This window comes from Leishmania martiniquensis, chromosome 4, assembly GCF_017916325.1.
Source record: "Leishmania martiniquensis isolate LSCM1 chromosome 4, whole genome shotgun sequence".
NCBI classification, from domain to species: domain Eukaryota; phylum Euglenozoa; class Kinetoplastea; order Trypanosomatida; family Trypanosomatidae; genus Leishmania; species Leishmania martiniquensis.
The window spans coordinates 243,600-271,038 of NC_090139.1; the positions used below are offsets into that span (position 1 = coordinate 243,600).

Below are 27,439 nucleotides of genomic sequence, written 5' to 3' on the forward strand. Positions count from 1 at the left end.
AGGACGTGAAATAACGCAGCGCGCTGCTGACATGGGCGGCGGTTAGAGAAACGCACTTGAGGTATGGCGAGCTTTGCAAGGCAAAGACAGGATGCAGATCAACGCACACTAAGCACAATGAATTGCTCAGGCAAGGGGATAAGAGAGCTATTTACGCTACTGCGAATACGCCGAGCGCTCGCTATGCAAAAAAAAAGCTGCTCAAGGGAATAGATGGGACACATGTCCTCGAGAACGAAAGTTTCCAAGAAAGGAAGAAAGATCACCTTATGAGAGACCTCAAACCTCTTCATGCGTTCGCGGGTGAGAGGATAACCTGAATGTTACTGCGGAAAAAAATGAGTTTACACATCTCCTTTCTTTGCGGGGGATCGCTCACTCCCATCGACAAGCTTATAAGGGCGAAAGGTATGCTAATGTTCGCAGATCCAAGCAGGGGTCGCAGAGCTACTATACATTAGTGTGACGAAGTGAAAAAAAAAAGGCAAGCTATATCATCACAGAACGAGAAAAAATATTCGACCTTCGTCTTTCCTTCGCAGTGCTGCGGTACAGCCTTTTCGTTCTCTCACTTTTCAATTTCTCATAATTTTTTCACGAGATGACAGAGGAAAAGAGAAGTATATAAAAAGGAAGAGAGACGAGACCCATCGGCAGAAAGAGGATGAAAGAACACAACCACTGCCGATCACATCTGCGGTAATTTGGGCATCCAACGTTTTTGGGCGCCCGAGGTGGAGGCCAGCTGCTTGCCTCTGGATTGCCTTGGACGAGCCTTCAAGTTTATTGGCCGCAAAACGTACAACGGTGAGCCTGGCGGAGCATACAGAGACAAATGTGCATCAGCGTTAGAGAGTCTCGGTATCGAAACAATGGAGGTGGTTGCGTACGAATGAGAGCTAGTAATCTGCACCGGGGTTTCGCTAGATACAAGCGAAGGAGGTGCTGGCCCTGCCTCTTCAGTTGCTTTGCCCCCCTCCTTTCGTGACATCTTTCCATCGACCATTGCGCTATTCATCTTGCGAAATGCATGGTGCATTGAGTTTCGACTAGCCGATGCTTTCATGCAGTCATCAAAGCGCGGATGCTCCCCTTCATGCTCCTGTTGGCCTACGCCCGCGGGAGCAGCGAGGCAAGGCTGAAAAGAGCACCACAGCTCTAGTTTCTCAGCCACCATGTCCAGTATTTTCGCCACCCAGCCTGCAAGCCATTCTTTCACTTCCTCGCAGATGAGATAACACGGTTGCACGTTCGTGCTGCTCTCAGATGCAGCTGCTTCTTCAGCTACACTGCGGGTTTGTGAGCCGGCGGAGAGTCGCTCTGGAATGCAGAAAACCAGTTGTGCAGGAGCCGTATGGTTCTCGGAGCTTCCGTCCGCAGCAGCTCCGAAAAGAGCCGCCTTTTTCCACATGTCCGCCGCTTTCTCAGCTTCGGCGAGCTTCGACCGGAGAACTTGCGTATGCGCATCAAATGTACGCTCGATAACAGTCTTCGCAAGCTGTTCATGGTTGACGTGCAGTCGCTGCATACAATTTGGAATGGGCTCAATGAACGCTGAGCTCAGTAGATTAACTACCTTTTCAAGAACTTCATCCTTGTACGCCAGGTATGTGAGTGCGTCGCCGCTGTCGACAAACTTTGGTGTCGCCGTCGCTCTGAACTCTCTCAGCAGCGCTATCGCTCGTTCTTTTCCGCCATCCATTATCGATACAACAACATGTGAGTAGCTTCAATAGCAAAGTGTCCTTTCGAAAAAAAAACAAATAGGTACAGAGTAAATACCGACTGAGCGAGAAAGGGCGTTGGAGGGTGAAAAAGAGAGTGCTAGTTAGAATTGTTGTTCAAAGTCGAGTTTCAATGAGCAAAAGAGATCACCACGGCACTGTATGCGATCGAGGCGTGCTCGTTAGGGATAAGCTGGCTTTCTTCTAGCCTTTACAGCTATAGAGAAGGCTTGCGCTGCCCCATGCTTCCATAAGACCCCAAATGCGACGACGGAAACTGTATCCGCTGCTGCAGCAGGTACAGCTCACTAGGAATTCATCCCTTTCCGGATATTTCACAAGTTCGTTTCTTTGCTCGATCACACAAGCACGAAAAAAAAAACGGATTAGTGAAAAAAACATCCGAAAGCAAACAAAGAGTACTCATAGCTTCGAGAACGAAAAAAAAGTGGGGACAAACCGCTGGCACTCTGAATCCAAAATTGTACCCCTTTTCTGACTTTACTCAAGATCATCAAAAGAAGAGGGGCCCTTTTTGTAATTTCCTAATTCCTAAGCTTTTCTCAAGTCGAGACGGATAAAACGGAGGGAGAAAAGAAAAGTATTTTTTCTTTTTGATGAGGTTTTCTATTTACTTAAACTCGGCATACTGCGGGGCCTGACCGTAGCGGTACCACCAGATGAGCAGAGTCACGACAAACGCCATCAGCGTCGTGAAGAAGGACGAGTACCAAATGAGAGACATGAACTCTTCATCCGTACCAGGGCGCGAATTCTGATTCGCTGCGTTCTCAGCCGCACCGACCAGGTTCGTCGACTCGCACACGAATAGCACGCGCGTCCAAAGCTCCTGCATGTGCTTCTTGTAGTCGTTACTCATCTTCTTGCTGGTCATATAGCTGGTCAGGCGCTTGACCTCGTACTCGTCCTTCGGGATAATGCTGCCCATGTGGTCCAGTTCTACAGTGTTAGTGATGGTCGCAGCGTAGCACCCCTTCTTGAAGGTCATCTTTTCTTTCATGTAGCGCTTGACGATCTCGTGAAAGCGAATCTCGGCGGCGGTACGAACCTTGGTGCGGAACACATGACGGCGGAGCGGGTAGTATACCTTGCCAACCTCTTTGTAGACGAACTTCTTTGCCAGCGGGCTTGTATAGTTGCACATTGGGTTGGACTGACCGCCGAAGGTGGCCATGGCACCCCCGAGGGTCATGTTACCGAAATTCATCGTCATTTTCTCGAACAAAGGGCAAGTGTAGTGCTCTAGTTGACTTTGCTCGCTGTTTGAGTTTGTCTTCGAAAGGTGCAAAGAGGGAACGGGCAGAGAGGGGAGGTATTAAAAAGTGATAGAGAGCGCAAAGGGCATATAGTCACCAGCGCGATTGTCCGAGGTGCAAATGAAAGAGTTAGGGCGAGATAGAATATATATATATACTTTGAGCCAATAGTTCGGGAGTCTGGATAAAGCAGAAGCGCTCACGAGCTGGAAGCTGTTTTGAAAGCTGGCATCGCAGCACTGAGATGTGCGCAGCGGTGCTTTTTGATCCAATTGCAAGTGCTGTATGCGGTGCATTAATGCGGGCATACTGTCAAAAACGAATGCAGAAAGGGAGGGCACGCGACCAAAGCGACTCTTCATGCGCAAGCAGCTGTGAAATGGCAACTCGAGCATCAGCCTGATAAGCCGGCATGGGCCTCCGGCGGGTTGCGAAGGGTAGGGTGCATGCGGATGCCGCGTGTGTGTGTGTGGGGGGGCTCCTTGGGATGGGCGATCTCTTTTGTTGTCCGGGGGGGCGGTGCTTTTTCGCTGCGGGTGGCTTCTTTTCCTTCGGCGCGGGGGGGTGCCTGGGCCGCGGCTAGTCTCGGGGCTGCCCGAATGGCCGGGCCGCCTCCTGCTGGCGCAGGGCCGGGGCGCGGCTGGTTGCGCCCAAAAGGGCGGGCCGGCGGGGGGGGCGTGGGTGGGCAGGGGAGGGGAGGTGGGGCGAGGGTTTCTGAAAGCCCGCGCTTTGGGCGTCCGTTGTGCCGTTTCTTCTGGCGTGTGGGGCGGACGCCGCTGTGGCGGATTTCCGCGCGCCGTCGTTGTTCGAGCCGCTTCGCTGGGGTCTGTCTGTCTGTGTGTGCTGCTCTTTTGCGTGCGATTCCCCCCTCCATTCGAATGCCCCCGCGTCAGGGCGGGAGGGGGTAGCGGAGCGCAGATGTCGAGTTGAAGGCAAAGAGGCACGGCCACCCACACCACGCATGCCCTTCCCTCCGTCATCATCGCTCATCGCTTCATGGCATGAGGGCGTGGGTGGGGAAGGGAAGGGGTGGGGAGGAGAGGGCGGCGACACCTCACACGAACGACAGGGCAAAAACTAAAAACAGGACAAAGAAAAAGAGGTGTGCGTGTTTGGGCGAAGCGGTGAAACATTCCATTTTGTGAAACGGCAGCGGAGGGGAACAGCGCAGGAGGGAGAGGAAAACCTGAAGAGGAGAAAAAAACAAAGACCAGAGAGGTAAAGGAGCCCACCCCCCTTCCCTTTCCCCCGCTGTCGAATTTGGGAAAGGTGGCGGATACCGATCGGGCCGCCTGTGCGCGCGTGTGTGGGCGGAGGGGGGGCAGGAGGAAGTAAGAGAGCGAAAAAAAATGCCGAGAGCGATTGACGACAATGGCTGGCGAAGATGAGGGCGGTGTGAGTGTGGCGTCAAGACGGAGATGCACACACACAGACATGCACGCGTGCCTCCCCTCTCGCCCCTTTTCGGAGAGGACGGCTTAGAGTTTCAGATCCTTGAAGAGTGCGCTCTGCAGAAGGTGGCCCGTGAGAATAATGCTGACGGCTACGAGGAAGAAGTCGTCCGCGTACGCTGCGACGGTGTACGCTACGGTGGTCAAGGCGCGCAGGGCACCGGCGTACGTGGCGTCGATGACTGACGCGGGCACGCCGGGCTGGGCGACCTGCTGCTGCTGCTGTGCGACGCAATCGATGGCCTCGGGCAGGCTTGTGGGCAAGAGGAGGTAGGTAAACATGGTGACGTGGAGAAGAACAATGCGGAGCCCGATGACGATGGGCAGCAGACGCGCGTGCGTCATGGCACGCAGTCGCAGCACAAATCGGTCCAGCAGCGACAGTTTCTTCGCGCCGCAGAGGCCGCCGTTGTACCTCTGTAAGAGCAGCACATCATCGACAGAGGGTTTCGAGCCGGCAGCGGGCACGGGGCACATGAGCTCTGCGGGCTGGCGGCACAGCGGGCACCGAAGTTGCCGGTATACCCCGGAGCACTGCCACATCTGCACGAGACAGTGGGCGCAAAACCGCTCATGACCGCACGGCAGCAACTCAACGAGATGATCAGCGACAGAGAAGCAGACAATGCAGTGCATGTCATCTCGGGATTCATTTACTGCTGCAGGCGTAGCGCCTTCTACTGCCTCCTGCGACGGAGGTGGACGCCTCGGACGCAAGGAGGCTGCCATGGCCTGCACCTCGGCGTACCTAGGCAACGTTCTCCAGTGAGCCGCGTGGTGCCGCATCCGCCGTGCCTCGAGGCGCGTCAAGACGAGCCGCGCTATCCACAACATGAGCATCATCGACGCCAACGCTGGCACGGCTACCCGCAGAAACTTCATCGCCATCGAGCCGCTGCTCGACACACGCGCGAAAACGTCGCAGTCGACCCGGAACGTGGCCCTCGCTGCGGGGGACGTGTTGGCGTGCCTCGCCTGCGCACACGGCAGCTCCGATCGCGGACGGTGCTCCATGCCTTGCCCCCGCCCATGCTTGTCCTCTGGGTATGTGCACATATGCTTATTAGTGGCCAGCTTCCACGAGTGCCGCGACAGAAGAGAGAGAGGGAGGAGGGTGGGGTGAGACTGGGAAGGCGAGCTGGAAGCGACCGAGGCAGAGGAAGCCGAACACAACAGACACGAGAAGACGCGACGTATGGACCGCTGAGCGAGGGAGGGGATCGGCTGGAAGCTGACCCGTTGAGGAGACACACGAAGACACACGCACACAGTCGTACGGAGGGCACCAGCAAGGAGAAGTCAACACAAAGGTCAAAGGAAGTCAGGCAACGACGGCGGCGCCAGAGTGGATGGGGGAGGGAGGACGTGGGATGGCACGGATATGCCGAAGCGGAAACGCCAATGCGGTGCCGCGTGTGTTGCCTGTGTAATTTGCGTGGCGGCAGCGTACGACGCAGGCGCTACCCAACGCCGCGGCAGAGAGGGAGTAGAGGGGAGGAGGAGGGGGTTGGGAAGGTGGCGCTCCTTCCCAACAAGGAGTCCAGCCGTGGCGCCACGTACTCGTGCAAAGGTCAGCTCTACAGGTTCCGGCGGCTGTGACAGCTTTCCTTTCCCTATGTTAGCTCACCCGTATCACACCAAGGGGCTGAATGTATGCTGCAGGTGCCACTCCGAGCACACACAGGAGGGGAAGAGGGCAAGAGTGGTGGTGGGTGAGTGGGTGGGGGGCACGGTGGACGAACAGTACGGTCAGAAGACAACCGAAGCAGAGCAAGAGGCACATGTAAAGGGTGAAGCGGTAAAATTATAGCGAGGGAGTGGTGCGTGCAGGCGACTGTTTACGCTGAAGGCCTGTGGAGCAATAGTGACGGAGGCGGCGATACACAGACACAGAGGATAGGCGCGCAGCGAGGCACAGAGGCACACACCAACAGGGAGGAAGAGGGGTGGGGCGAGACACGTGGTGTGTGTGTGCTCTGGGGAGGGGAGGGGAAAAGGAAACACAAAGAGGAAAGTAAGTGTATACAGAGTCCACTTGGGCGGGGTAAAGGGGAGACACAAAAAGGAAGACAGCGGCGTCTTCGGGAGGCGTCCACGCCACCGAAGGCGATGGCGGATACGCCTACTCCTTCGCAGCAGAGAGGGGCGGAGCAGGGAGAAGGGAGTGAGAGACCGAGGCGGGTACTAGATGACGGCAGCGTTCCCATCCACTAACGCCACGATGCCCGCGACCGGCAACGAAAGGGAAAGGGAAAGGGAGGCAGAAAAAAAGGCGGTGAGTGAAGCGGAGATTCGACCGTAAATAAGATGTGATGTGTGATGTGATGTGTGTGCTGGTGGAACCACCAGCAGTAGAGAGGGAGAGGAGAGACGGAGGCGGGCGAGGGAGAGGGAGAGGGAGAGGGAGAGAGAGAGATGAAGCACTGAACGGGGACATGGGTCGGCTAGTGGGTCATGGCTGTGCGGGCGCCCCTATTCGGGTGTCCGCGAAGGCGCTAGCGAGCGGGCAGCGACAGCGCTGTCGTTCGCACCAACGCGCCATCGAGAACAACCTCCACGGCGACGACGGCCCTCAATCTCAAATCAACCAGTCAGTGAATGATGACGACACCACCAGGCATATCGCTTCACGCATCACATGCACTCGCGCAACCACGGATGCCGCAGCGCCTCGTAAGCCGTCAGGCGCCGTGACGGGTGCTTCTCCAGGAGCCCGCGAAGGAAGGAGGAGCCGAGCGCCGAGATGGGCGGTAGCGGCACATCCGCGACGTGCCCATCCGGTCCTCTCACGCAACCGACGGGCACATCTGCCTCTGCACAAGCCGTAGCGGCTTCCGTGGAGACGTACACGAGGCGATCAAGGTCCACCTCCAGCCCGCCCGACGCACACAGGTCCGCGTAGGTGGTGAGTGACACGCAGAGCTGTTCCACGGTGGAGTCGAAGAGGGTGCTAGCTGACGAGGCGTTGCGGTTGCCAACGCTACCCTCCGCCTCGGTACGCTTCTGCTCCGCACGCTGCACACACGCCGCCACCGCTTCGACGTGTCGATGCCACTGCCGCGTGTGCTCCGAGGAGGCGGAAGGCGTAGCTGACGTCTCGGTGTGTTCTTGGAGCAGCGTGACGCGCACCGACTCGACGACGGATAGCGGAGGTAACCGCACGTCAGCAGGAGTAGGGCGAGCGGCGGCACTGCGGAGCGGCCGCGACGATGACAGCGGCGCCGTGCTGCCGGGAAAGTCGGCGGCACTGCTTGGCAGCCGCGGCGATGCCGCCGGCACCGCAGGGGGGCGTCATAGTCCACCACCGGTGGCCCATGTGGCCGCCGCGGATGCGCCCGTGACGGGAACGGCGCCCGCCCCGTCAGCAGCGCGTACGCAATGACGCCGACCGAGTACATGTCGACGGCTGCGCTGTACCCCACCTTGTCTGGGCGTAGGGTCGGGTCGGTGACCTCAGGGGCCGCGTAGATGGGAGTGCCGCAGCTTGTCGTTGCGTCGTTGCGGGAGTAGATGAGTTTCACGCGCTCAGGCATCGCTTCCGTAGCAGCAGCGACCCCGACGTCAGTGTCCTGTGAGGCCATCTCAGGGAAGCCGTGCAGAGTCCCCACGGACTCGAACGGATGCGTCTGCAGCTGGTCCAGCACTCGCGAGAGACCAAAATCTGTGATCTTGACGACGGGCCACAAGTGCCGCGGCACATGCACCGTGTGAAGCACTGACAGTGGATTTGTGAACTCCACTGCGCCGCTGCCATCCTCGCACACATGGGTGACAAATGCGGCCGACGTGCACGCGCCACTCGCGCGGCGCTGCTGAGCGTAGGCGCGGAGCTGATGGACGAGCATCTGCAGCTGCAGTGCGTTCAGCGCGTAGCGGTCGAAGGGGCGGTGCAGCATCAAGTTCTCGAGCTTCAAGTCACGGTGGATGATGCCCATCGTATGCAGGTGCAGCACTGCCTCAACAACTTGAGCGATGAGTATCTTTACAAGGAACTCCGGCAGCGGGCCGCCCACGGAGATGAGTTCGACGTCCTCATCGTCGCCAGCCGTGGCAGCTGCCACCGCTGCCTTGGTCGAGTCACTTTTGCGGCGGCTGCGCCGTTGCACCCCGGCGTTGCAATGGCTGCTCGCGCAAGGCTCGCTCCTGTGGGCACCTGCTTCTCCCCCGCGCTGACGTCGGCTGTAGGCCTGTAGCAGGTCCCACACCTCCCCTCCTGTCGCCTGCTCCATCACCAACGCCAGGTGGTCTGGCTGGTCAAAGACCTCGTACAGCGCGGTGACGTTGGGGTGACGCACAGCGAGGAGAATGCTGATCTCACACTGCTGACGGCGGCGGTGCTGCAGCTCTCGTTCATATGTGCGACGGAGTGCCTCCGGGAGGCATCGGATCAGCTCGCGCCGACGTTGCTCACGAGATTGCCGCGATGACAGTGGCTGAGCGTCCTCGCTGCTGTTCGATGCACGCCCGTCTAGTGGCTTGTGCGCCGGCTTCCGTAACGCGCTGAGCGAGGAGAACGGCGCCGGTGCAGTGGGCACGGAGTCGATGAGCTGAAGGCTGGTGAGCGCACCTGCTGTCTACTCCTCTCGCCTCTGCGCGGCGAGATCGCCGGGCTGCGTTTCCAAGAGCAACAGCTGCCTAATCACGGCGGCCTCTACGGACGACATTGACTTTTCCACCGCCTCCGCAGTTCCGGCGGTGGCGGCGGCGGCGGCATTGCGACTGCAAGGCACCGATATACCACCACCTGCACCCCGTTCGCCTTAGGCTGCTGCTGCTGCTGCAGCTGCCCAAGGGCTTCCACCAACATCCGCTGCTTTCGGATGACCTTGACGGCGAACACTTGTGGTGCGGCATCCACCGTGCTTCCTTCCGCCTTCACTGCTGTCGACGAGGCCGCCGATGCGGACGCGCGCCGCACCCTGGCCGGCGCCACTTGCTCCCTCCACCGTATGTAGGCGTCCCGTAGCTGAGCCGCCTCCGAGGGATTCGCCATCCACGCACCCGCGCCAGCGCTGCTAAAGGCGTACTCCCAACCCGTGTGCACGCCTGCCGAGACGCTATCGCCAGTGTGAGGGAAGAACACCGACGACGATGAGGCGGGCGCGTCGGCGCGCAGGGAGGCACGGTACACGGTGCCGAACGTGCCCTTGCCCAGCGGATGTGCACGATCAAGGGAGTAGTACTCGTCAACGCTGTGGCCGTACATGCGCCGCACCTGCGCCTCGATGTTCCACTGCGCTCTACACAGCAGTGCGCGCCGTCGCGCGGCCGCTTGTAGTGCTTCGCGCTGCTGCCCCTCCCCCTCCGCAGCCTTCTCCATCACCGCGGTGTCCTCATCGTTGCCTCGCATCGTCTTCAGCTGAGCCGCCTGCTCTGCTACCCAACGCACAAATGCGTCCGCGGAGAGGAACACAAACGCAACGTTGTAATCCGTTGTGTGCCGTGGGCCGGCATTGATGAGCTCCACTGCGTCGCCGTCGCGCAGGCTCACCTGGCGTCCCTTGCCCACGTGGCGACCATTGACTAGGCACCCGTTGGTGCTGTAGTCGGACAGCACGATGTGGGCCTTGCCCGATGGGCACTGCTGTAGCTGCTCGGCGACGGCGGTTTCGCTCGCTGCGCCGCCACGAAGACGATCACTTCCCCACTGGCAAGCGATGGTGCAGTGAACACTGCTGACACACGGATTCGTTGCGAAGACGATGTCGTTGCTGGCGAGGCGACCGAGGCTGACAGCGCCGTTGTTGCTGCGAGTGCTGCACAGGGGCAGGAGAAGGCGAGTTGATGGGGTGTGGGACTTGTCTCCCCCAGGCTCCGACGAGCCCGCCCGACTATTCTCAGGGGACTCTGCGGAGGCTGCTGCGCAGGGTCGCTTGCTGCCACTGTGAGAGCCCGCTGGAAAGTAAACCTGCCGCAGAGCTGGTGGAACACGCCGCCTCAACCAGTGCTCTCCCGCGCTGCGCATGGACGACGGACTGGCCGACTTCTTCACTGAGCCTTTCCACGGCACGTCTGCCCCTGCCACAGCGCAACGGCAACACTGCAGGTGTGCTAACAGCCCGTTCTTCCTCGATGGCGGGTTGCGCGCGACGAGCACGCCCCAGACGCCGTACAGACCCTCTCGGCGCTGCTTCTTGTGTGCAGGCGGCACAGTGCTGTTAATGGTGTCGCTGCGCTCGTGCGCCGGTGTGTCCATAGACAGCTGATTTGGTGAAAAGAGGTGGCGGTGCCCAGAAAGAGAGAGCGAGCAAGCGAGGTAAAGCTGACGTTACGGGTGTGAGCGGACATGACCGCAGACCTTCAGGGGGGAGGAGGAGGAGGAGTTGGGGGCGGGTGAGGGACTTGGTTGAAAGGTGAGGCAGACATCAAGCACACACGCCCGCGGGTGTGCGTGAGCGTGTGCGTATGGGTGCTGCTTGGCATGGGGTAGAGTGGTGGTGGTGGTGGTGGTCATCCGACCACTATCAAGGTGCAGCACATCAGCAGACGCCCCCGAACACACACACACACACATACACATCACAGCACATCTGTGTGTGTGTGCGCGTGTGTGAAGGACTCTGCCCACCGCGTCCGTGACGGCATGAGGCATAGAAAGCTGTGGGGGGGGTACTGAAGGAAGCGATGAAGCAGCTAGAGCACATGGGAAGAGAAGGGCAGAGGATGGGACTAGGGGACACACCGCATCAATGGTGGCTGGTGGCGACGGTGTACACGAAGGTCAGGGAGGGCGTGGGGTGGGGACGTCGAGGCATGTGCGTGCCGGCAGCTTTGGCGCTCTGTTGCTGCGCCGTCCGATGCGTGATTTCATGTCAGGGTGCTGTGCCTGCGGAGGCTACATTGGGTGCTCTCTCTGGCACTGGGTAAAGTAATCCCACGCCCACCTGCAGCTGTCGGCCGACTCGGGGTTCGCCTCAAGGCACTTGGAGTAGCCCATAAGTTGCGGCGTGCAGGCGTGCCCCTCCTGCTGCGCGGCCTGCGCCAGCTGCTGCGCCTCCGCCGGCTGCGTCGGCGCCTGGTTGTTGTGGCCGTAGAGGTAGTTGCTGATGCCGTGGCCCAGCACGCTGCCACCGGCCACGGCCGCCATCGTGCCGAGGATGCCGCTGCCGCCACCGCCGGCCATCGGGCGCTGCACGTAGATGTTTGTCACGCCGTTCGGCTGCTGCGGGTGCGCCTGCGCGTGCGTGTGCGGTGTCGACTGATGGAGCGGCTCCGCCTTCTTTGGCTGCGGCGGTGGCGGTGGGGCTGCGGAGCTGCGGCTGCTGCCACCGCTCGTACGAGGAGCTGCACGGGAGCGAGCCATTAGGTGAAGGGAAGCGGGTGAAGGATGGAGAGTGGTAAACGAAGTGAATGAGATGAATGCGAGCACTGATGCGTACGTGTGTGTGCGTGGGGGGGGGGGTCAACGAGGGAGGGCGGGGGGACGCGAGAGAGCCGTTAACGAGCTCATGAAGGGGTGAGCTCGACGGCGAGAGGCCGTCAGAGGCCTCAAGGGACAGAAAGAGAGAGTGGGGAGGGGGGGCAGCGAAAAAAAAGAGCTAAGCCTTGCGACACGCCGGAGGGCGATGCCAACGTTGCACGCCCCCTCCCCCCGCTTCCTCCTCCTATACAGGGGGTGGGTGGGTGGCTCCACACCCTTCGATTTCGTCCTCGATGGAGGAAAGATGGGGGGGAGGGGAGGCCACCTGCGCTCTGCTGCGGCGCATGTTTCTCATTCTCTTCCATTGCTTTCCTCCAAAACGGAAGACGCTCAGTGGAGCTGGAGATGAGGAGATCGTAGAAAAACGGGCGAGGCGAACCGAGAAGCGCCCCTCCGCCCCATCACCGACCTACACATCACACTCCTCACACGGAAGAAAGGGCCACAACCGCCACATATACGCGTGAGTCCTGTGCCTGCCTGTGATCTGTGGGCTGTTGAGCTAATGGACGACGCACACCTCTTTCACGAAAATCGTCAATAGGAAAAATAAGATGGGAAAGGACAACGGGGCGGAGGGGAGGGGGGGAAGGGGGACAACGCCACATCCGCTCCTGTCATGCTCTGTCTCTGTGCGTGGGGTGCGGCACGCAGTGAAGCGTGCGCCTTTGCTGCTCGTGACAATGCGAGTGCGTGTGATGTGTGCTGGCGCTTTAGTTGCCTTTTATAGAGCCACTGTGAGGAAGCTGAAACACACACATCACACAGTCCAATAGACAGGGGATGCCTCCGCCCCTCTTATACACACGGATGGGGTTGATCCTAGTGGCTTAGCCGCAGGGTGCTGTGCCTGCGGAGGCTACATTGGGTGCTCTCTCTGGCACTGGGTAAAGTAATCCCACGCCCACCTGCAGCTGTCGGCCGACTCGGGGTTCGCCTCAAGGCACTTGGAGTAGCCCATAAGTTGCGGCGTGCAGGCGTGCCCCTCCTGCTGCGCGGCCTGCGCCAGCTGCTGCGCCTCCGCCGGCTGCGTCGGCGCCTGGTTGTTGTGGCCGTAGAGGTAGTTGCTGATGCCGTGGCCCAGCACGCTGCCACCGGCCACGGCCGCCATCGTGCCGAGGATGCCGCTGCCGCCACCGCCGGCCATCGGGCGCTGCACGTAGATGTTTGTCACGCCGTTCGGCTGCTGCGGGTGCGCCTGCGCGTGCGTGTGCGGTGTCGACTGATGGAGCGGCTCCGCCTTCTTTGGCTGCGGCGGTGGCGGTGGGGCTGCGGAGCTGCGGCTGCTGCCACCGCTCGTACGAGGAGCTGCACGGGAGCGAGCCATTAGGTGAAGGGAAGCGGGTGAAGGATGGAGAGTGGTAAACGAAGTGAATGAGATGAATGCGAGCACTGATGCGTACGTGTGTGTGCGTGGGGGGGGTCAACGAGGGAGGGCGGGTGGTGGTCGCGGTGACGCGTGAGATGCGGCGTGTATAAACGCGCAGTACCAGCGAAGAGGAGGACAGAAAGAGAGAGGGGGGGTGAGAGGTTGCCTTGTCCGCTACACAGCACACTGGACAACGAGTGGTTCGAGATGGGGGATGCTGCTTGGACGAGCGAGCGAGCGAGAGAGAGAGGGGCACCAAACGTATATATATATATAGAGTAGAGGGGTGGGGGGAGGTTCAAGAGGAGGAATTCGCTGGATGTTGGCTGTGTGCGCGCGCACAGATTGCTCTCACACCGCACGCAGGGACACGCTTCTGGAGCTTCTAGTGGGCGCCCGTACGCCCCGAACACCCACATCGCTACAGAGGACGCCACCTCTCCTTCCTCGAACGCTCCCCACCGCGGGCCCGGCGCTTCGTCATATTTCGTGCGCTTACCCTCCCTGCCTCCCTCCTCCCCCCTCCCTCCCCTCCCGTCGGCTGCAGTTGCGCTCGTGTGTCGCTTCTCTTGGATTCGCCGTACCAAAAAAAAAGAGCGCCACCCCACTCAGCTTATCGCTCACCCGTCGCCTTCACTCCGATGCGCATGGCCGCCCACCAGAAGAGAACAAAAAGGGTGCGAGTGGCCCAACACAATGCACCGAAAGCACGCACATCAGTACGCCGACACGCACACGACACAGAATCTAAGATGGCCGCTCCCCCCCCATTTCCCCCCTATTCCCCCGCAATCACACGCTCAGCTCGAGGCCGAGTAAGAAGCGACAAGAAGAAGGGGGGGGAGGCGGGCAAGAGAGAGAGGGAGAGAGAGGGGGGGGGACAGCGGCATCGAAGCTGAAGAGGGGAATGCGCAATGGGAATGGAGCGCGTACGGTGACGGGGCCGACACAATCAAACATGTAAGTGCAGGCAGGAAGGAGAGGGTGGCGGTGGTGCATCAGACCGCGTGTCTACACGCCCCTGCTTCTTCATCTCCTGACACACACACACACACACAGACGAGGTGTCATGATTGTGACCTTCACGGTGCAGCATACTTGCGCGTCCACTCGCGGGCCGTCTGCAGGGCGCTGGCCTCGTCCTCCTTCCAGTGCTCTGCGACATCGTTCGCCAGCGGATCGTCCGGGTTGGGGCTGGACATGAGTATTTGAATGGAGAGCAACACTTTATTGATGAGGAGCGCTGGCGACCACTTGTCCTTGATGATGTCGAGACAAATGCGGCCCACTTTGTCTACGTTGGGGTGATAGATGCGCGTGAGGAAGCGCACCTTTGGTGGCTTCATAGGGTATTCCTCCGGCAGGAACAGCTCCAGGCGGAAGAGACCGCCCTCGTAGCACGACTGCGGCGGCCCCTCAATGGTCACCATGAAGTAACGCGGGTTGTCCTTGGTCGGCGTGGCTGTGATGCCGGGCGGGCACTCCTTCTGGAGCTTCTCCGTCTCCTTGATGATACGCGTCGTCAGCATGGCCTCCAGCAACGGTAGGAGGATGGGGCGGTGGTACAGGGTGTGTGTGTGTGTGGGGTAGAGTGGTGGTGGTGGGGAGCAAGGGGAAGAGAGCGGAACAGAAGCCGCGACGGTCTGCTGTTGCTGTGGTGGTGAGGGGCTAGAGGGTCAAGGTGCTGATGGTGTATAGGCACTAAAGGACGTGCACGCGCTTCGATGGATGGGGTGGTAGAGGTCGATACCGAGCGCGCGCGCGCGAGAGAGAGAGAGGTGGGTGGGTGGAGAGGGCGCCGAAAGAGTGTGCGCGGAGGAGGGCGGGAGATGAGGCTGTCGATGTATGGCGCAGCGGCTATAAAAAAGAGAGGGCGAACAGTGAACGCGTGCACTCGTGCTTGATGGAGAGGAAAGGGATGGGGGCAGTGGGGGTGGGGTGGGAGGGGAGGCTGACCCAACAGGGGTGGCAACGGGTCTGCTCACAAGCCCACCGTCGCGCTTTCTACCACGGGACACGCACCGTTTCGTCTGCCTGTCTGTCTCTCACGCACGTACCTTGCTGCACACACGGAGGAGAGGTGAGGAGACGGGGGCGGGTGGCTGATCGAGAAGGGCTCGAGAGGCGGCAACACAGAGGATGGGCGCACTCACACGCCAATCGCGAGAAGGGAAGAGGGGAGGTCGAATAGAAATTATATATATATAATATGACGAGGGGAAGGGAGAGAGGGGTGGGGTGGGGGAGGCTGTCCAAATGGAAGCCTGCGAAGATGCGCGTGTGTCTGTGTGTGTGTGTGCGGAGATGCTGGGAAGCTTGTGAGATGGGTGCGCGTGCGTGTGTGCGTAGGGGGCGAGAGGTGTGGTGTGAATGCGTGGAAAGGGCAAAGAAGATGCAGAGGGAGATGGGGTGCCATGAGGGTTGTAGAACGCGCAGCAGCGCTCAGACGCAAAGGCGCTTGGCGGAGGCGACGCCATCGGCTACTGGCGATGGAAGAAAAGGGGGGGGTGCCGCCAAGAGTCCTCCCTGGCGAGCCGAGGGGACGGCCGCCTTGGGTGAACCGCTTCTGTTGGCGTGCACGCAGACGCTGAGGACGAGACACATTTCGGGCATCGGCACCATGCGCGCTTACACGTCGTTCCATCATCGCACACTCCGACCACTGCCCCGCACACCCTCACCGACCTATCCAAGCGGGCTTCGCCGCTTCCGCACATCTCCGCACCCCCTCCTCCATCAACGAAAGGGGGAGAGGGGGGTGGGTGGGTGGGGAGGGGGGAAACACCGTGAAGAGGGAGGCGAGACAGTGGGCGCAGTTGAGAGACACACAGAAGGACGACACAGAGTGGATGGTGGTGGTGCACGAGGTGGTCGCATTGGACAGCGAAGAAGAGGTAGAGCGAGCGAGAGAGAGAGCGTGCGGTTGCGTCTTCTCGGGCTCGCGTCCACATGACGGAGCCCCTCCCCCTCCCCCTCAGCGATAGAAAGGAGGACAGGGGGTGCGGCTAAGAGACCAGCGGGGGCAATCGGCTGCGCGGGTAAGCGGAAGAGGGCGGCCGGGTGGCGCGTTTGGGTGTTCCTGTCTATGCTGGGTAGATGAGCAAATAAGTGCACCCTTACACATGTCCCCCCCTCCCCCCTCCCCTCCTCCACACACACACACAAGCACACACAGGCACCTGCTTTCAGGAGTACCGGCGACAGCGCCGGTGCATGTGTGGGTTGGTGTCACAGGCTATACATAAAAGGTTTGCGCTATCACGAAAGGAGGAGGCCGTCTCTCATGGGACGGCGGCGAAAAATGACCACCGTCAAGACAGTCGGCACGGCGGCAGCTGAGGAAGGGGGAGCGAAGGAGAACGCAGCGACTAATATGACTCTCTGGACATCGCCCCCATCCACGGCCAACACGATGACACACACACACACACACACAGACACAGACACCATGTACACTCGTCCTCCTCCCACTCGCACGTGCGTGTGGACATATGTAGAGTGCGTGTACATGTGGGAGAGGGATAGGGTGCCCACACTTCTACACACGGGAGTGGATGGCCTGCAGTTTAGGGGAGGGAGGGAAGGAAGGAGGGGGGGTCGAGGGCAGCGGTGCCGAGAGAAGATTTGTGTACATAAGCTGAAGCGAAGAGGCCGCGGCGACAGCGACCGTAAAGGGGGAAGAGGGTAGCAGCTGGCTGCAACAGGTTAAAAGGTGTGTGTGTGTGTGTACGCGTTGCTGTGTGCGTGTCGGGGTTGGTGGGCGTGGACGCGGTGCCAGAAAGTGAGAGAGAGGTGAGGGGAGGGGAGCCGGCTGGCAATGCCGGCGGACTTGCTGACCCACTGCGTGGCCATCGACACAGCTTGTCCATGGCCACTGCGCTCAGCCTTTATACTGGGATCCCTCGCGTCCCCCCTCATCCCCCACGGATCACCCTGTCAAGGAGCTGCGCCGCGCGGCGTCCTGCTCCTCTTTTACCCGCTCCGTATGCGCAATCAATCGTTCTCGCAGATTCCTTTCAAAGTGCGCTCGCTCGCGACTTGCCGCCGAATCTCGCACCTTCCGTTCTTCCGCCCACACTTCCAGTGCTGCTTTACGTGCCGTCACGTACCTCAGCCGCGATCGCAGCTCCGCCACGTCGTTCTCAAGGACTTTGCAGCGCGCGGCCATCGCCTCTCGCGCATCTTGGCCGTCCAGCAGGTGCTCCTGCGTAGCCTTGGCACGTTCGCGGGCGAGGATGGCGTGCGCATCGATAGAGAGCTGCGCCTCGTCAAGGAGGCGGCGGAGAAGTATGCCGCGCTCGGGAAGGTCGACGGTCACCTGCCGGAGGAGCTCCTCACCGAGAAGGCTTAGCTGCACTAGCGTCCGCTCCCTGTTGAGCTCCAACACGTTTAGCGTGGCGGCCACCGTAGCCGAGCCACCGCCGCTAGCCGACATGGCGGCCGGCTGCGCTGGCAGCGGCTTCAGTGTGCGTGTGCAGACCTGCTTCTCTGTCGCGGCGAGGGTGCTTGCTTTCGGGGTCGCCTCCCGCCCTTTCCCCAGGGCCGCCTTCACGCTGCTGCTCATGTTTCTGGGTTCGAGCTTCTTGCTGGATGGCGGCGGCTGCGGCGATGGGGCCGATGCGCCGTGCTGCTCCCGTCGTAGGGAGCGTGACTGCTGAGCGGTGCTCGTGCGCGTGAGCTGCAGCGGCCGACCGCAGCATCGCGCCTGCACCCTTTCCAGCACCTCGTTCAGTGTCTGCTCCAGCTTCAGGAGGTAGTCGCGTGGCGCCTGCACGTCGCTCGCCCGCTCGAGAAGGACCAAGATGACGCCGACCGGTGCCTCCGCAAATTCACCGGCAAGCACCTCGCCAAGACGCTCCATCTCTGCGTTTCCATTCGCATCCTTCGGATGCGACTCCAGGTGACGTCGCAGGAACGCGCGACGATGCTGGGCGGCGCGGCGCTGCTCCTGTATTGCCACGACCGTTTCTCTGTGTATGCTGTAGAATACGAAGAGCCGCGGCGGCAGCACCGCATCCAAGGCGGAGCGCATCGTCGCTGCCACCACCGGCGCCCGCAGGACGGCGGCCACCTCTGCAGCCGCTGTGCACTGCGCCGCATCCCCCCCACCGACGCTGCCGCTGCTAGGGTTGGTGGAGGTGCTTGCCGCTTTGACGGCGGTGACTGCCGGCACCGCCGTTGTGGAGGCCGCCGCAATGATGCCGGCGAGAGACGCAGCAGCGGGCGCGCTTTCCGCCGGCGGCATGCCAACCAGAAAATCACGCACGTAGGCTGGCAGGTGCACATCCACGCCGTCGATGCTATCATTCGACTCGGCGCATTGCCGCGCGTCTGCAAGAGACACCATCTGACGCAGCAGCTCGACGTACTCGGCGGTGTCGGAAGAAACTTCACGCATGCCGCTGAGACACGCGTTCACGGTGAAGCTACGTCTCGCCTCGTCGCGGCCAACGCTGTCAACACCGTCCGACGAGGCCGAGAGGGAGAAAAGATATCCTAGGAGCTGCTCGGATACACGTGTACGGTAGAACTGGTTCTCCGGCACTGGCGCGCCTCGCAACGCGTCCTCTGCCTCATGCACATCCTCTGTCCCGGCTGGCGCCGCGCGCTTTTCGTGGGGGTGCTGCTCATGGCTATCCTCCAGCCACTGTGCCGCCGCTGCCGCTGCTGCTGTTGCGGTGGTGGTGGCGGGGTATTCCTCGGTGTCTTTCGGATGCATAAAGGGTGTCTTGCAGCCGCGCGCCTGGCCCACCGCAACTGGTAGCAGCCGCACGACCATGTCAGACAGATGAGCGTGCTGATACGGCGGCGGTGGGTAAGAGGTCGCGTCCGCTCTTGGCTCTGGAGGGGACGAAAGCGGGTGGCCCTTGGCGCAGCAGCTGTCTGCGTTGACAGCGGTCTGTTGTGTGGCTTGCCGCTGCCGGAACTGGAGCTGGTGACAGATAGTAGGGAGCACATCCTTGAAGCGGAGAGGCACCCGTGCAACGACTCTCGGGTCGTCGCGCGCGGTGAGCGTCAGCGGTGCATCCTGCGCGAACGCAATGACGAGGGGATCCTCAGGGCAATTGTCCGCCCCGGCTGCGGCCTTGACGCCTGCCTGCAGTGCAGCGTCCTCCAGCTCGTCCTCGTCCCTGCGCCTATCAGCAACACCGCCGTGGGGTTCTGCGGTTGTCAGCGCAGCCGCTGTTGTTGCTGTCATTTTTGTGCTGACAGCAGCATCAGCAGCTTCACTGTCTTCGACGTCGTTCACACAGTGAAGCGTCTCTACAGCGCGCATATGCACCGCCTTCATACCTTCGCTCGTCTCCACTTGTGCCGTCCCAGCGCTCGGGGTTGGTGCCTGATGGCACTCGTTCTAAGTCGTCCGAACACTGGCCAGAGCCACAGGAGTGAAATGTGCGCCTTTACACCCACCCACTCACCCCCACACACACACTTCCACACACGCGTCCAACAGAAAGGGCGAGCCAGCGCGAAGTGACGCGAGGAGGAGGAGGAGGAGGGGGGGTGAGGGCGCCTATCGCTACTGCTGTGCTGCTCGCGCGCGTGTTCTCGCCCTCCCGTTCTCGCGCCTTTATCGGGCTTACTGTTCAGTACCGCAGCTGTGCTCTGTACATGTGCTCCGCCCAGTCGAAGGCGCACACGTAAGGCGGACCATTGATGACGCGCAAGAGAAACCGATGGGGTCGGGCAGACAGAGAGGGAGGGAGGGAGAGAGAGGGTGACGAGGAGGGGGGACGTAGTCTACGCCTCATGCGGGGGGGAGGGGAGGGAAGCGGAGGATGGCGTGTCTGCCCGCAACACTGTGCCGCCCAGAAGCCGAACAGAACACGCACAAAATGGACAGGGGACGAGAGAGAGGGCGACGACGGCGGCGGCGGCGAGGATACGCTCACCACCCTGTCCGACACTCTCAGGTTCGGTGTTCGCGTGTCGGACCGTGTGGTGATGTGTGGACGGATGCGTGGGCGGTTTCAAGAACGCGGTGCGGGGCGGAGAGAGGGGACCACCGAGGCGCAGCAGTTGGGCTGTAGAGCAGAGGTTTGGGTGTCGCATGTGCAACACGAAGGAAAAGGGGGGGCGCGGGCAAAAAAGAGAAGTGGCCCTCTTCGCCTACACGCACGGGCTTGGACCGGGGGGGGGGAAAGAGCCGTCGCCAGCAGCGGTGCGTTCGCGTGTGTGCGTGTGTGTAGGTGAGTGTGTGTGGGCATCTTCTACACTTTCGCCTCGCACCGAGGCATGCTAACAAGAGAGAGAGGGAGAGACAGAGAAAGGGAAGACGAGGACAGACGGCGCAGAGGCCATAGACGGCGCCCCTACTCGCGCAGCCACTTCTGGAGCAGCTGCACCAGCCGACGCAGCTCCGTCTGGGCCTCAGCGTCTGCTGCCGCCGCGGCTGCAAGAGAAGTACGCCATGCACTCAGCCCGTCGCCGCTGTGGCAACGGCTCCGTGCCGACGAGGGTGCTGGCGGCGCGGCTGCCAGAGAGCTGACGTTCATGGCGCGCGGCGCCACACACACCTCGGCCCAGTGCAGTGGTACCCCACCACTGACCACCGCCACGGCGACGCCAAAGAGCGGGTGCCGTTTCATTAGCGATGAGAGCTGTGCCACCATTGCCGCCGAGACAGGCACAGGCGCCTCCACACTGACCGGCGCAGCGGCGAAAGCCGCTTCTGCTGCTGCTGCGGCCCTTGCACCGTGATCTGCTAGTGAGGCTCGGTGCCATCTGCGCGTCTGACACGACGACGAAGACGCCAACGACGCCTTGGGTCGCTCCATCGCCAAGGCGGGAGAGGCCGCAGCCTTGGCGAACACACAGGGGAGGGTCATGAGGCGAACGGCCAGCAGCACGACTTGCTGCACTCTCGTCGAGTGCACGCAGGTCCACGCGACACGATCATCGGGACCTGCAGCGTACGGCGTTGCCGCGTTGCCCTTCTCTTCCTGCGACCTTTGTGCCAGCAATGAGCGATCTCGACCGCACTGCTCAGCGTGGAGCTGCAGAACTTCCACTGCCACGGCGCACCAAAGCGGCAGGCGGGCAATTTGGCCCTGCAGCTCACCGTACACAAAGCTCTCCATCATGCGCAGCGAGGACGCGACGTCGTCGCTCACGTGCGCATCCACCGTGCTGTGGGGCCGCGGCGCGAGGGAGAGGAGGCGGACACGCAGACGACCAAGTGCCACGCGCTCAAAAGTGGCGCCTCTGTCATAGGCGGCGTGTAGCAGCATGCCTTCAAGGGCGGTGCTGTGCAGGCGCAGTGACGCAGCGGCACGCGCAAGCGGCGACAAGGCTGCTGAGTGAGGCACAAACCGCCGCGTGTGCGACGCGGAGGACGAAAGAACCTCCAGCCGTGGCACAAGCAGAGCCAACGAGACACACTGCTCCAATTGCTTCCACGCGAGCAGGACGCTCGCCATCACCGCCCAGAGCCGCTCCGTCTCGTCGCAAAAGTGGGCGTAGTTGCTCACTGGGCTCGCCTCAGCGTCGACGCCATCGCGCGTGTCTGTCTGTGATTCCTGTGTCGTGGTGGGACTTGAGGTCTTTTCCTTTCCCACCGCCGCCGCGCTGGCCGATCCCGCAGCTGGCAGGGCTGGCGCAGCAGTCGCCCTGGAGCCCGAAGTCGCGGCGGCAGAGCACCGGCAACTTCGCTGCGCCCCGCGCAGTCCCCAGCGCCGTCGCTGACGAGACACTGCCGAGCTCCGACGCGCGCTCGATGCTCCCACAAATCCAGAGAGCGTCTCCACTGCAATGAGTGGAAGCAGCACGGTCGGCGAGGTGCCCTGAGCACACGAGGGGCGGGAAGGAGAAGGGGGAGGGGCGCTCCTTGAGTGCTGAGGCGGCTGCCTCTGGCCATGCGGCTGGCCAAGCACCCCTGCTCTCGCCTCCTCTAGCGCGTTGCGCTCACCGCCGTGCTGTGCACCACTGACTGCCGGATCGCTCGGTTGGCAGTGGTCGCCATCACGCCACCGCAACGGCGCATAGCGGTGATGATGGCGGTAGTACACGAGATGAAACCGGTAGAGCGCGGGGTCAAGCAGCTGTCCGGCGACCAAGCAGCCACACGCGCACGTAACGTCGTCGACGCCTCTGGCAAGCGGTGGTAGCGTTGCCGTTGTCATGAGTGGTGCTTCGCCCGCAGTCTGCCACGCCTCCTCGCATGCGTGAACAAAAGCAGTCACATCTGTCGCCGTCGCCGCCGCAATCTCCTGCAGCACCGCCACGGGTAGAGCGGGCGGTGGCGCTGCGCGCATGGCATCCAGCGCCGCGCAGACGCTCAGACCCAGCGCGAGACAGGCACTCGCGTCCTGTGGGTAATGCGTTAGGAGGTTCCACAGGTGCTCCTGTCGTGGCTGTTGCCGCCGATGTGGAACGCTGCATTTCATGTCGCTGCGGCTGGAGCTGTCGCAACGCTGCTCCTCCTCGGCGCCGTGCTCCTTCATGGTGTACATGGCGGAGAGCTGCGGTGATGAAGAGGGTGACGCTGCACGCGGCGGCAGACGGGGAGGGGGGCATATGGTAGGGGAAGAGGACGCCGTGGCCCACGAGCGCGCCTCCGCAGGCGACTGTCGAAGCGGATTGGACGGGGACTGCGGCGCCGTCATCTGGACACCCCAGCGTACTGAGAGGAAGCGCGTAGGAAAGTCTCCCTCGGCGGGCAGAGGCACTCCGATGGCTGCCGCTGCAGGCGACGGTGGCGGTGCCCGGACGAGGTACTGGCAGAGAAGATCGGCTAAGGTGATGGGGATATCGTTTGGACGCAGGCGGTCGTGCGGGAGGGGCGTCCGAAGAGGCGGCCGATGCGGTGAAGCAGACGCTGGCCCTCCTTCGATTACCGGCCACGAGCGGCGACCGAAACATTGCTTCCGCTTCGCCCTTCCACCACGGTGCGCGGTGCTGCTCACGGCGTGCGCTTGCGCGTGCGGATTCCAAGAGAGCTCGGACATTCGCTCCACTGTGCGCTCCTCATCGTCGTCAGCGCCATAGGTGCCAGATGCTGCCGCTGTCGCCAACGGAGCGTTGGTGCGCGTGCCACCCAGAGCACTCGAGCTACTGATGCTACCATCTACGACCGTGACACTGCTGAGACTAACCCCTGTCGCCAGTGCATCTTCACTCGCGCGCTCGCGACCGCCGTGCGGGCGTGTGAGGCGCGACTGTGGCCGCGGTGTCGGTAAGAGGAAATGTGGCGCCGATGTTGAACGCAACTGCCGGCAATGCCAAGACGCGCGCTGCAGCGAACTTTGACGTTGCTGTGATGGGAAAACCTGGTGTGACTGTTCCACAGCTGCTTCTGGAGATGAAGCGCGAGTCGTCGCGCTCACAACGCCGACGTCCTCATTCGCATCTGTACTGCCCTGTGCGAGGTGTAATCGTGCCGGCATTGCTCCGAGTGGCTGTGCAGGTGGTCGCGCAGGAGGCGCGATGCGGTGTCAGACATTACTGTGCATCTCAGCACCGGTGCTGATCAAAGTGTGTGTGTGTGTGCGTGTGCGTGGCTGTGCGAGCGTCTCTTAGCTTCGCACACACACACAAAAATGTTCGCCCGCGTCCGAGAGGGGAGGGGAGGAGAGGAGATGCACAGAGTAAATCTGTATATGTGTAGATGCGCCTGTGGCGGTGATCGACGTGCAACTGTGAGCATCACCACAAGGCACCGGTAGTGTGTTTTTCGAAGCGCGGCAGGGCCGAAGAGGGGTGACATCAGCAGTGCTGGAGAGCGCCATGGCGTGGGCCGCGCCCATGTGCAACGCCGTCGCCTCCGCCTCTCTTTCAAGCGGGGGCACGCGAAGGCATCGCGAGCGGTTCGCCTGCTGCCTCGTAGAGGCCCCCCCGCCCATACCTTCGCACATGGAAGAGTGCGCATCTGAAACATGATTGGTACAGGTGGACATCAAAATCTTTTCATTGGTGGCCGCGCTGCTCCTGCCCCTCACCATGACCGCTTTCACTCCTTCCATGTGCGTGAGCGAGCGCGTCTGCGTGGGCGTGCTTCCTACATGCCACGCACGCCCGCCGAGTACCCGGGTCGTGCGCTGCACGGCTTCGTTACAGCGAACACGCCGCCTCTACGCGTACCGTCACGACCATCGCCACCCCGCCGCGGCTGATGCGCACCGGCACGAGCATGCCTGGCCTCAGCTGCTCCTCGATGACGCGGCGGAAGTCACGGACGCTGCGGATGGGCACCCCGTTCAGCTCCTCGATGAAGTCGTTCGGCTGCACCCCAGCGAGCACCGAGGGGCCCGCCGCGTTCACGACAAGGACACCGTCCTCGTAGTGCGTCGGCACCCCGTTGACCAGCACGGTTCCCGTCACCTCCAGTCCCAGGACTGGGACGACGCGCGCTGCACTGCCGGCCGACGACAGAGACTTCGGCACTGCCAAGGACGCCGCCGATACCGCCGCCGCGCTGGAGGCCTGCGATAGAGGCAGGGAGGTGGCCGCGCTTAGCGGATGAGGGCTGACGATATGGGCCGCCTCTGAGCTGGGATGATGAGTGGCGTGGGCCATGGGGGGAGGTGGGTAGGATGACGTGGAGGTGTACAGATGCGGCGGCGGCTGTGGTGCTCCCGCTGGCAGGTTTGGAGGCACAGCGCCATTAACGCCGCCCTGAGCGTGACCGTGCTCCGCCTCTAAGCCCTGCAAAAACTCGGCCAGCTTCGTGCGCCAGTGCCGGAGGCAGTGCAGGAACTGCGGAGCGAGCGTGCGCAGCGACCATGGCTGACTCGTCGGCATGTACAGGCTCGCAGACATGAGTATGAAGTCGTTGCGCATGGAGGCACCGACGCCGCCGCCGCACATCTCACGTCCCAGCAGCGACGCCTCCAGCAGAAATTCGTACAGCTTCAGCCGGTACTCCGCCGTCGCCTGCACCACCGGCGGCAGCGACGCCAGCAAGGTCGAGTACAGGTAGAGCCGCTCCGTTGCGGCGTCGTACATTATGAGAAACGTGTACTCACCGTCGATACTGATGATGCAGGTGCCACTGTCGTCAAATTGCAGGCTGTCTTCGAGGCCAAGGTCGTCACCGAGGCGCCGCAGGTTCTCCTCGGCGTTCTCGCGCGCGTCGTAGAAGCTGCCATCCGGCACCGTCGCCACTGCAGTGGCGTTGTGGCCCCCGGACGACAGCGGAGGCGACGATGACCCGCGGCTACGCACGAGGTCGTCGGCCTTGGCACCCAAAGCACCCCCGTCCGCCTTCCTGGTGCGGCCTTTACGCTCTGTGAGATTCCTCGCCGAGCTGTGGCGCTGACCCAGCGCGCCTGGTGAATGATTTCTGCCGCCGCCCATATGGTCCTCCTCTTCTTCCGCATCGTCGCTGTTTTCTCGGATTTCGCTTAGCAACAGCGCCGCCGCCTCGCGCTGCAGCGTCCGCGGTGCCTCAACGCCAAGCTGAGCGTAGTAGTGCAGTCGCTGCTGCACGGCCACGCGGCGGTCCAGCTCCAGAGCGCGCGCTTCACGAATGCGAGCGAGTCGAAGGTGCTCTATATCGATCTCGCGCGCCCGCAGCTCCAGCTCCCGGGCTTTGGCTGCGGCCTCGAAGTTCTCTTGCTCCAGCTGCGCGCGCTCCCGCTCGGCGTCGACGAATGCCCGCTGCTGCGCCAACAGCGCCTTCTTCTTCTCGTTCTCGAGCTTCAGCATTGCCACTGCACGGGCGGCCTCCTGCTCGGCACGGAGTTGCTCACGACGCTCTACAAGTCGCGCCGCACGCTCGGCCGCACGTTCCGCCTCCTGCACCCGCAGCATGGCAAGCCGCTCTCGTTCCCGCGCTGCCTCGGCCTCTTTCTCCTTGACACGCTGCAGTTCCTCTTCAGCGCTCCTGCGCTGCCGCTCAAGTTGGCGACGGCGCAGGTTCGCCTGGTCGATTTCCTCTTCGGCGTGGTGCAGTGTGCGTTGCAAGACGTGATCCCGCACAACGACGTCCTTGTGCAGCATCTCATCCTGCTGCTGGAGCGTCTGCAGCTCCAGCAGGCGGCGCTGACGGGACATCGGGAACAGGCATGGAGACGAAGGTGGTGCGGCCACATCGCCGGTGGACGATCGCGCGCCGTGGTGCGGAGAGGCGCCGCCATCGCGATCACCGTCGCTGCGCTGCTTCTGCAGTGGATGCCGGGCCTCGACAGAGAGGGTCGCACCATTGCCGATGCCGAGGCTGGCGCACAGATCCTTGTCGCTGGTCAGCGGCACTCCATTCAGGTGTAGCACCATATCATGAAGCGGGATCGGGCACGAGCTCGCGGCGGCGAGGCACTGTTTCACCTTACCAATCGTGAGACGAGCAACCGGCGTGCGCACGTTGAGCTTGTACCGCTTGCCTTCATCGGGGTGAATAATGTTTAGGTGCTCGCGGGGCGGCGAGGGCGTGGCAGCAACATCGTTGACGGTGCTCATGAGGGACGGTGTCCCATGCAGCTTCTCTGTGAGCTCGCCGATAAGAGAGGGAATCCCCCCTCCTTTTCCCCCCTCCACGCTCCTGCTGCGTGCTTCGCTATTTACTCCGATAAACGCAGAGACGCGCGGTGGTGGCGATGATCTGAAGCGGAGGAGAGGCGGAGTGAGCGAAGGCGAAGAAGGCAACGGAAACGACGAAGGAATGCAGAGATGGGCGTGGCACAGCCGGCGAAAGAGAAAAAAGACGAGAAGGGGCTGATGCGGCGCTGGGACTGAGTGCGAGTGGCTCCTGTGTCTAAGTGATGGTCCCGCACAATAACAGGAAGGAGACTCAGGAGAGGAGAGGAGGTGTGTGTGTGTGTGTGAGCAAGGTGCGCGCCCATGCACGAGAGCGTGGTGGAGGGATCAGCCCTCGGCGCTTCGAGTTGCCGCTGATGCCTCTGCAGCAGCAGCAGAGGAGAGTGGCAGCGGAGACCGAACCCGTCTTCTGCACCCGGCTCCGTCTCCTTGGCTGAGGGCGGTGACGTCCGTGGAGATGGCGGACGGCGAGTGGTGCCCGAGGAGAGGTGAGGGAGCGAGGAAGATATCTCTATTTATGCGTATGCGAAGGAGAGCAGCTGATTGCACAGGAGGGCAGCGACGCCCGTGCAAGCGCGCGCGCAGGGGGAGCACCGGGTGCTGAAGAAGGTACAAGGGAAGGGAAGAGGGGGGGCGCACATGCAACGAGCTGTAGTATCGAGTCGGAGAAGCCGCCACCGTCGCAGCGCCGCCGAGGCTCTATGGAGGAAGAGAGGGCGACC

General features: G+C 61.8%; 11 protein-coding genes across 11 annotated transcripts; all 11 read right to left on the bottom strand.

Moving 5' to 3' along the window:
- Positions 1-688: 688 nt before the first annotated feature.
- On the bottom strand, positions 689-1,702 carry LSCM1_07452 (uncharacterized protein; the record flags this gene model as incomplete). Its single annotated transcript, XM_067324822.1, has 1 exon — positions 689-1,702. One exon carries the CDS (start codon positions 1,700-1,702, stop codon positions 689-691), a length of 1,014 nt encoding a protein of 337 aa, XP_067181429.1.
- A 653-nt stretch (positions 1,703-2,355) lies between these two features.
- On the bottom strand, positions 2,356-2,958 carry LSCM1_07453 (uncharacterized protein; the record flags this gene model as incomplete). Its single annotated transcript, XM_067324823.1, has 1 exon — positions 2,356-2,958. One exon carries the CDS (start codon positions 2,956-2,958, stop codon positions 2,356-2,358), a length of 603 nt encoding a protein of 200 aa, XP_067181430.1.
- A 1,521-nt stretch (positions 2,959-4,479) lies between these two features.
- LSCM1_07454 (uncharacterized protein) lies at positions 4,480-5,466 on the bottom strand (the record flags this gene model as incomplete). The annotated part of the gene is made up of 1 exon (XM_067324824.1): positions 4,480-5,466. The coding sequence occupies one exon, from the start codon at positions 5,464-5,466 to the stop codon at positions 4,480-4,482; it is 987 nt and encodes a 328-aa protein (XP_067181431.1).
- Positions 5,467-7,238: 1,772 nt separating this feature from the next.
- Positions 7,239-8,681, bottom strand: LSCM1_07455 (uncharacterized protein; the record flags this gene model as incomplete). The annotated part of the gene is made up of 1 exon (XM_067324825.1): positions 7,239-8,681. The coding sequence occupies one exon, from the start codon at positions 8,679-8,681 to the stop codon at positions 7,239-7,241; it is 1,443 nt and encodes a 480-aa protein (XP_067181432.1).
- Positions 8,682-9,103: 422 nt separating this feature from the next.
- On the bottom strand, positions 9,104-10,648 carry LSCM1_07456 (uncharacterized protein; the record flags this gene model as incomplete). The annotated part of the gene is made up of 1 exon (XM_067324826.1): positions 9,104-10,648. The coding sequence occupies one exon, from the start codon at positions 10,646-10,648 to the stop codon at positions 9,104-9,106; it is 1,545 nt and encodes a 514-aa protein (XP_067181433.1).
- A 639-nt stretch (positions 10,649-11,287) lies between these two features.
- LSCM1_07457 (uncharacterized protein) lies at positions 11,288-11,755 on the bottom strand (the record flags this gene model as incomplete). The annotated part of the gene is made up of 1 exon (XM_067324827.1): positions 11,288-11,755. The coding sequence occupies one exon, from the start codon at positions 11,753-11,755 to the stop codon at positions 11,288-11,290; it is 468 nt and encodes a 155-aa protein (XP_067181434.1).
- A 976-nt stretch (positions 11,756-12,731) lies between these two features.
- Positions 12,732-13,199, bottom strand: LSCM1_07458 (uncharacterized protein; the record flags this gene model as incomplete). The annotated part of the gene is made up of 1 exon (XM_067324828.1): positions 12,732-13,199. The coding sequence occupies one exon, from the start codon at positions 13,197-13,199 to the stop codon at positions 12,732-12,734; it is 468 nt and encodes a 155-aa protein (XP_067181435.1).
- Positions 13,200-14,323: 1,124 nt separating this feature from the next.
- Positions 14,324-14,770, bottom strand: LSCM1_07459 (uncharacterized protein; the record flags this gene model as incomplete). The annotated part of the gene is made up of 1 exon (XM_067324829.1): positions 14,324-14,770. The coding sequence occupies one exon, from the start codon at positions 14,768-14,770 to the stop codon at positions 14,324-14,326; it is 447 nt and encodes a 148-aa protein (XP_067181436.1).
- Positions 14,771-17,169: 2,399 nt separating this feature from the next.
- LSCM1_07460 (uncharacterized protein) lies at positions 17,170-19,533 on the bottom strand (the record flags this gene model as incomplete). Its single annotated transcript, XM_067324830.1, has 1 exon — positions 17,170-19,533. The coding sequence occupies one exon, from the start codon at positions 19,531-19,533 to the stop codon at positions 17,170-17,172; it is 2,364 nt and encodes a 787-aa protein (XP_067181437.1).
- Positions 19,534-20,557: 1,024 nt separating this feature from the next.
- On the bottom strand, positions 20,558-23,629 carry LSCM1_07461 (uncharacterized protein; the record flags this gene model as incomplete). Its single annotated transcript, XM_067324831.1, has 1 exon — positions 20,558-23,629. The coding sequence occupies one exon, from the start codon at positions 23,627-23,629 to the stop codon at positions 20,558-20,560; it is 3,072 nt and encodes a 1,023-aa protein (XP_067181438.1).
- Positions 23,630-24,293: 664 nt separating this feature from the next.
- On the bottom strand, positions 24,294-26,639 carry LSCM1_07462 (uncharacterized protein; the record flags this gene model as incomplete). The annotated part of the gene is made up of 1 exon (XM_067324832.1): positions 24,294-26,639. The coding sequence occupies one exon, from the start codon at positions 26,637-26,639 to the stop codon at positions 24,294-24,296; it is 2,346 nt and encodes a 781-aa protein (XP_067181439.1).
- Between the last annotated feature and the right edge of the window lie 800 nt (positions 26,640-27,439).